Below are 8,250 nucleotides of genomic sequence, written 5' to 3' on the forward strand. Positions count from 1 at the left end.
GGGAATTCTGATCATTCACATAAACTTATAGGACCATTGTTTGCCAACCCTATATATGTTCTTGAATACCCTCCCCATTTCATAAACATACCTAATCGTTTAGCCTGTCCACCCATCTATCCATCCATATACCCATGTTTGCCTTCACTGACAGTGCAATACTGTATGTATAAAAGGGTTCATATTTATTGTCTCTACCTCCCATGTACCTCTCTATGTCTTTCTCATCCTCAATAAACTTATAGGACCATTGTCTGCGAAGCAATACTAGTTTATTCAGTTGAAGGAACTTCTCGGCAGTTTAATTTTGATGTTTTTTTTATTATAAATAATCCAGTAGTCTGATCCAGGATGGAAACTACTAATTTCCTTGATATAAAAACGCAAGATTGCTAAGCTCCTGTTTTTCCAGTGCGGTATGATAAAATTACATTGACTCTAGCTACACCTGGCTAAATACCGTCTACCTCATAGAGCATAAAGATAATAATCAAAAAGTCTCTTCTAATACATAGTTAATATCCAAAAGAAAGGTTTTCCACCATTTCTAAATTTTTCCACTAATTTCTTTTTACCTAGGTTCCTCTTCCTAGTGTTTTTTCTGAATATAGTCCCCTGTTTGAAAGTGATTACCAATCTAGAGACTTACTTCTCTAGCTAACTAGACTATGGAAATCCCTCTCTTTTGTTATACTTCTCAACTGCCTTCTGTTTCCCTCCCTGCTGCCTAGGTTCTGGGATTCCTTGGGAATTACCAAAAAAAATTCCTTACCATTAAGTAACTCCATCAGATACCTATATCAGAGAAAAGCTTCTGACACTCTTGTTTTTGTCCCCACCAAAGCAGGAGTGGAAGGTGTATGGGGGAAAGCAATCTTCTCAGTGCCAAAGTGAAAAGGTTGAATCTGTAGAGACTAGAATGGCCCTGAAAAAAAATGAACTTTTATTTAGAGCTTAATTATGGTCACATATTCTGTGGGCCTATTAGGTACCGAGCTTCTGTTCACATCATTCTTTGTCTTTGAGGGGTTGTATCCTTTCACCATACTTACTCAATCTGTATGCCAAGCAAGTAATGTGAGAAGCTGGACTATATAAAGAAGAACACAGCATCAGGATTAAAAGACTTGTTAACAACCTGCAATATCCAGATGACACAACCTTGCTTGCTGAAAGTGAAGATGACTTGAAGCACTGATAAATATTAAAGACTCCAGCCTTCAGTATGGATTACACCTCAACATATACAAAACAGACATCCTCACAACTGGACCAATGTGCAATATCACAATAAATGGAGAAAAGATTGAAGTTGTAAGAGATTTCATTTTACTTGAATCCACAATCAGTGCTTATGGAAGTAGCAATCAAGAAATCAGATGATGTATTGCACTGGGCACATCTGCAAGAGTCCTCTTTGGAGTGTTGAAGAGCAAAGATGTCACTTTGAAGATTAAGGTGCACCTGACCATGGTGTTTTCAATTGCCTCATATGCATGTGAAAGCTGGACAATGAATAAGGAAGACTGAAGAAGAACTGATGCATTTGGATTGTGATATTGGCAAACGATAGTGAAAATACCATGAACTGCCAGAAGGATGAACAAATCTGTCTTGAAGTGTAGCTGGAATGTTCCTTAGAAATGAGAATGGCCAGACTTCATCACACATACTTTGGTTATGTTGTCAGAATGAACCAGTCCCTGGAGAAGGATATCATGCTTGGTAAAAATAAAGGGTCAGCGAAAAAGGGAAGACCCTCATTGAGATGGATTGATGTAGTGGCTGAGACAATGGACACAAGCATAGTAAAGATTGTGAGGATGGCACAGGACCAGGCAGTGTTTTGTTCTTTTGTACATTGGGTGGCTATGAGTCACACTGACTCAATGGCACCTAACAACAACATGTCTATGAGAAAATGTGTTTGTAAATTTGCAGATGGCTTCCAACTTTTTAATTTGCCATATATGATTTAATCATAATAAGTGACTAAGTAAAATTATTAAATAGTAAACTTCATTAAAAATTCAAGGATAAAAAAAAATTTCAAGGATAAACTAGTAGAATTTTTGTGGACATATAAAGCTTTTAGACTTATGACCTATAGGAAGCCTCCAGACATGCTCTGGTATCCAGGCCTGCTCTAGGAAAGTTATGTTTAATTGAATGCAAATAGTGGACAGTTTCTACTAGGACTTACCCAGCTAGTGATTAACCAAGATACTTATTTCAAAATACTTCTTCACTGAGATTCATGTTTGATGTTGATGTGTCATCCACTTAGTCACTTCTACTATACTCATAGCATCCTCATTTTATAGTCCAGGAAACAGACCTTCAGCACTCAAGTGACTTTACTAAGGAAGAACAGTATCAAAGAATGAAAGTGTCTTGATATTTTATGGAACTCAGTTTCTTAGCAGATACCAAGTGTTTGCTCAGGTTAAGATCATACTGTGGCAGAAATAATGGGAATGATTTTACCAAGTTGTCACTATCTTACGCTGTCATTGCTGTGGCTTTCTGTCAGCAGAGCCTGTATGAAACTTGCCTTTAGTGTATATCCCCGTCTCTCCTGCCCTTCCCCTATAATGTCCTGTTTTCGTATTGTGTCATGCTATCCTGTAGATATCCTGTAGGAGCTCTGGTGGCGTAGTGCCTAAGGCATTTGATTTCTAACCAGAAGTCTGGCGTTTCAAACCCACCAGCCACTCCTCGGAAGGCAAGTTGGGCCATCTACTTCCATAGTGATACCGCCTCGGAAAGCCAAGGAAGGGTTGCTATAAGTTGGGTCCAACTCGACAGCACATAACAACACATAACAACACAGCATCCTGTAGATATAAAGGCCTCTGTCTGAATTGGGTGTTTCCCACATTTCGTAGTACTTTGAAACATTTTTTTATCCATTCTTTTATCCATTCAATAATGAGATGTCATATACCAATTTCAAGCTAAGTGTTAGAATTAGTTTGATTTTTAAATAATTTATTCTAAAATGGTTATTTTATCTGCAAGAACTGGGTTAAAACTGAGCCTCTATTTGTGTGTGTGTATATAGATAAATCTTACATCGCCAAAAGCCTGCTATTTATGATCAGTCATAGAATTTGTTTCTAGAAAATACATAGTAAATATTTGTTTCCTGACTGTTAATGATACCTGGTGGTTTATTTGTAATTTTAGGTTTCTTTAAAAGGATGTTGGATTTAAAGGGAAACTGAGAAAACTATATCGAATTGCTTCTATGTACGCTCTGTTGACATTCATCAAAAAGTACTTTAGTTCAAGCCTGTCTCATTGGATTGATCCTAAATTCCACCTAATACGTAGAAATAATGACCTGAGTCTTTGAGTCATTTTTCTGGGACTTACTTTCTTCATCTTAAAATGGACTAGGTCAGTAGTTCCCACACTATTGAAAATCATGGTACTGAAATACTGATGTATTCAGCCCCCTTTGTATAATCTAGGAGTGGTTTGACTGGTTAAAAATATAATTATTACATACATACAGGTTCTCTACTCCACAGTAACAGTTTTTCTGTTAGTGTTTGCTACATGGCTATTATTGTATTACATATGAGTAAGGTATTAGTGGGCAGCAAAGTTTATCTGCAAATTGAAAGATTACCATCCTTTAGTTTTAGCAACAGTGCACCTTTGTACAATGTGTCAAGGACATAACAATTACGCTGAGGTAACCACCCAAACTCCTTTTAGCCTTAAAATTCTATGTACTATATTCAGAAATTCCTCTCTTTTGCCCCATTCCATTTTTCCTCTTACCATCTCTCTCCCTCTTTCACAGGAATGACATCTTTGTGTTCTTGCTAAGCACACGGGCTGGAGGACTGGGTATCAATCTCACTGCTGCAGATACAGTAAGTAATGAAAGTGCAGTAATGCCCTGGATGCTTTGGTTTTCTACTGTATCATTCAGTTTGTATTAACCTTTCATTTTGTGTCACAAACTTGTTATTTCTTTGCTTCTTGTTATGTTGAGACTGTAGATTGCATTTTGACTAGAGTATTTTAGCTTTCCTTTTAGAGGTTCCTATCCATTTTCTTTGAATAACTTCTTAAACGTTCATTAAACAGATAATTAATGACTATTTACTGTGTGCTAAACACTGTTGCAGACACTTGAGATACATCATAAACAGAGGAGAAAAAAACAATGCAGTCAATCCAGCTAGATTTGTTTTAGGAGCTATAACTGAATGAATCAGAAAAGATTGTTTCATTACTCTTTACTCTTATGCATTATTATACTATAGTAAAAACTCATGTTTTTATATCGTAAGCTTTAAAAATGGTAGAAGAGCAATAAAATTGGTAATTTAAGAAATAAAAAAGACATTCCAATAATTTTTTCATCCTTTCATATCCAGTCTCCTTGGAGGAGTATTCCTTCCTCCAAAAGAGAAAAAAATCATTCCTTTTGAATCTCAGAATTATTCCTAGGATTCAAATATATTTAATAACAATTTCAATAACCTGAGAACCTCAGTTGGTACAAGGCCTGAGACCAGAAGAACTAGATGGTCCTTGGCTACCAATGCCAACCACTCAAAAGGGTATCAAAATTGGAAATTCTGTATACAGTGGGAGAGAAAATGTGGAACAAAATCAAAAAACATAAAAGAGACCAGGAGTACTAGTTAGATAGTGACTGGTAAAACCCATGAGACTATGACCCCTAGTCATAGTGGGCCTGGAATTGGACTCACTCCAGTGGCTTAACTCTATGTGAAACAATAGACAGGCCTGCAAGCTGAACAACTACACCAGGGAGATGTACTTCTTAGAACAATCAACCATGGGACATCAGAAGGACTGCATTTGCACAGGGGGACAGCTAAGGAGGCAGGAATGCATAGGCAAGAAGAACATAGGGAAAGGGTAATCACAGGGAAGAAGGGAGGAGGGGGGCCTGTTGCCTAAGAGGGCAATTGTTTTATAAAAGTCATGGCTCTAAAAGTATCATTTTATGTAGCTGTTGTAGTGCCTCTCCATGAAATACAAAGCATCAAAATCCCCACATGCATGAGTAGATGCAAACTTAGCAGGATTATGGAGTATTGAGGCACTGACCTAAAGACGTTTGAATAGACGACTGACAGCAGCAGAGCTCAAACTAGATACCATGTTTCCCAGTCTCCAGTCGAGGACTGTATCCACTCTTTTTTCTTGTTAACTGCTGTGCAGGAGAATTCCCTGCCTTCAAGAATAAAAACAGACTGTGTAGTATCACTGGATAGAATATCAACTATAAAGTTAGATGTTCCTTCTTTGGCATCTGCAACTCTTCAGCCACTCAACCAGGGCTCCAGGGTCTGAGGTCCACTGAGGTATAGCCAGGTAGATGCTTTCTCTAACATGCCCATCATTAACCTCGTTCATTTTATGAAAAGACTTGTCTGTTGTGGTTGGTATTGTTCTTGTGGCTTCTCTGATGTGGTGGCTCACCTGGTGCCTATCAGATAGCATGAACTTGCCTTTCTGCTTGTTCCACTTGTTCTCTACTAGTTAAACATTCCATATAGACTCTACTTAGTCATATTCTCAATGTAAGTACAAGGTTTATCACTTTCTCCTAGTTGATCTTTGGCCTTCGGTCTCAGCCCCCAGCCCCATTACCTGTTTATCCAAATCCATTCTTTGCTATGCTGCTATTCTGTTAGTATTACCTTTCTTTATTAATTGTGTCACTCTGTTGTTTAAAACTCTTCAGAGGTTCTCCATCATCTACAAAATAAAGTATAATCTCCTTTTTATGGTATATGAGGCCCTTCATTTTGTGACATTTACCTACCTTTGCAACCTAATACTAGACCACTTCCCCTTCCAAAATTTATGTTCCAAAAATAATGATTGAGACTTTTAATTCCTGAAGACATCATGCTGTATTACATTGTTGTATAAACTGTTCCTTCAGAATAGAATGCCTCCTGTAAGCTTCCTCTTTTACCTGCCAACCGCCTATTTATTCTTTTAAAACACTGGCCCCTCCTGCTACTCAAGTTAGCCACACTATATTGTAATTAATTATTTTACTCGCTATACTTAAAGCTCTTCAATGGAAGGAGGTGTTGTGTCTCCATTTCTAATGCCTGGAACAGTTTGTTCATTCATTCAACAGATCTTTAATGGCCATCCACAAAAGGCCAGGAACTATTTTAACCACTAAGAATTCCACTGTTTTAGCTACATGCAACAAAATGATGTTCTGTTTTTTCCTTGGGCGCTCTGGTAGTGTAGTGCCTGAGGCACTTAACTACTAACCAGAAGGCTGGCGGTTCAAACCCACCAGCCACTCCTCAGAAGGAAGGTTAGGCAATCTACTTCCATAGTGATCCTGCCTCGGAAACCCAAGGAAGGGTCGTCATGAGTCAGGTCCAACTCAACGGCACATAACAACAACAATTTTTGCCTTATAGTTTCTAGAAATTACATTTCTACCAGGGGAAGATAGAGTATAAACAAAGCAAAACAAAAAATGCTAATAAATAATATGAATGCTATGAAGGAAAATATAGCAAGTAAGGAGTGACAAAATGATCAGGAGTTGTTATTTTATGTGGGCTGATAAGGCCTCTCTAATAAGTGACACTTAAACCTAGATCTGAAGAAAGTGAAGAAGCAAGCCAAAAGCAGCTATCTGGCAGAACAAAGAGCATTCCACGCAAAGGAGATCAGTACAAAGTCATCTCCTGAGAATATGCTTGATGTAATCAAGCAACAGCAAGGAGACCAGAGTAGATAGAATAGAATGAATGAGAGAAGAGTGGTGTGAATTTGGGTTGGATGTTGCAGAAGCAGATCTTATAGGGCTTAGCAGGCCATGGTAAAGACTTTGAGATGAGAGGCCATTGGAAGAAGTTGAGCAGAGAAGTAATATGATCTGGCTTGGGATTTTAATGCATCCCTCTGGCTTCTGGATGTAGAATCGGGAAGACCAGTTAGGAATTAGACATAAGAGAATGGCGGCTTGGACAAGGATTGAATCAGCAGAGATGAGAAATAATTGGATTCCGTAAGTATTTTGTCAGTAAAGCTAACTGAGTTTGCTGCTGACTTGGATGTGGGGCAAGCAGGAGGCATCAAGGAGGACTCCAAGGTATTTGGCCTGAGCAACTGGAATGATGGAGATACCAGTTACTGATAGGCGCAAGATGGGATAGGAGTAGATTTGAGGCAGCAGAGTCTGGAGTTCAGAAGAATGATTGGGGCTGCAGATGGTTTGGTTTGGTTGTTTTATTTTGTATTTCATCATTTACTTAGATGTTTAAGCTCTCGCAACTAGGTTTTTACAAGCTGGTAAACACCACAGAACTATAATGACACATTCCCAGACAGTATAAATACATAATTGAACTAACATTAATACACATCACTGTTTCATCAATTACATAATAAAACAAATTATCAGGTATCCAAATACTAAGTTGCAAGCTCAAACCAAAACCAAACTCACTGCCACTGAGTTGATTCTGACTCATTGCAACCCCCATTGGGTTTCCAAGGCTGTAAATCTTTACAGAAGCAGACTGCCTCATCTTGCTTCTGCAGAGCAGCTAGTGGGTTTAAACCACCAGCCTTTTGATTAGCGGCCAAATGCTTTAACCACTGCACCACCAGAGCTCCTTACATGGCTCAAAAGGCATGTGAAAATTAGAGTCTGCTCAATTCATTAGCAGAAACCCATTTCTTTTTTTTGCAAGAAACATTGGAAATAAAAGGGGGAAAAATCACACTTTAAACAAAAATAAGTTAGTAAAGACTTTCCAACTGATATGCGTAAAACGTGATGAGAATTTCAGAAATTTTATGATTAAAAGTTGATTTAGCTATGTCATCAGGTTATAGATGATATTTAAGACCATGAGGGGTAATATGATCTCCCAGGGAAGCTTAGCATGTGTTCACTTGATTAAAATGTGTTTCCTTCTCCTTAGGCTGCCTATCTCAGATTTGGTCTACAGTTTCTTAAAGACTAGTTCCCCTAGTTTTGTTCACTTACATGATCAAAGAAGTAAGTAGCTTTGAGGGTCCAGATCTTCATCATGCTTCCAGTGTTCACATAGTTTGCCTTAATGTGAGGCTGAGGAGTTCTTGCCAGCTGCAGCTGATAGCTAAAGAGCCCTGATGGAATGGATAACCAAACTATGGTACATACACACAATGGAATACTATGCAACGCTAAAGAATAATGTAGAATCTGCAAAACACTGCATAATGTGG

The 8,250-nt window shown here is 38.2% G+C and overlaps 1 protein-coding gene across 1 annotated transcript in view; it reads left to right on the forward strand.

Annotated features, from left to right (window-relative positions):
- The window catches only part of INO80 (INO80 complex ATPase subunit), a 160,842-nt gene that overhangs the window by 128,236 nt on the left and 24,356 nt on the right, over positions 1-8,250 (forward strand). The window contains exon 28 of the mRNA XM_007940429.2: positions 3,815-3,887. Coding sequence (XP_007938620.1) covers positions 3,815-3,887 — 73 coding nt within the window. The remainder of the gene's footprint in view (positions 1-3,814; positions 3,888-8,250) is intronic.

Source organism: Orycteropus afer, unplaced genomic scaffold (genome assembly GCF_000298275.1).
Source record: "Orycteropus afer afer isolate SDZICR_OR568_19922 unplaced genomic scaffold, OryAfe1.0 scaffold00068, whole genome shotgun sequence".
Classification (NCBI taxonomy): domain Eukaryota; kingdom Metazoa; phylum Chordata; class Mammalia; order Tubulidentata; family Orycteropodidae; genus Orycteropus; species Orycteropus afer.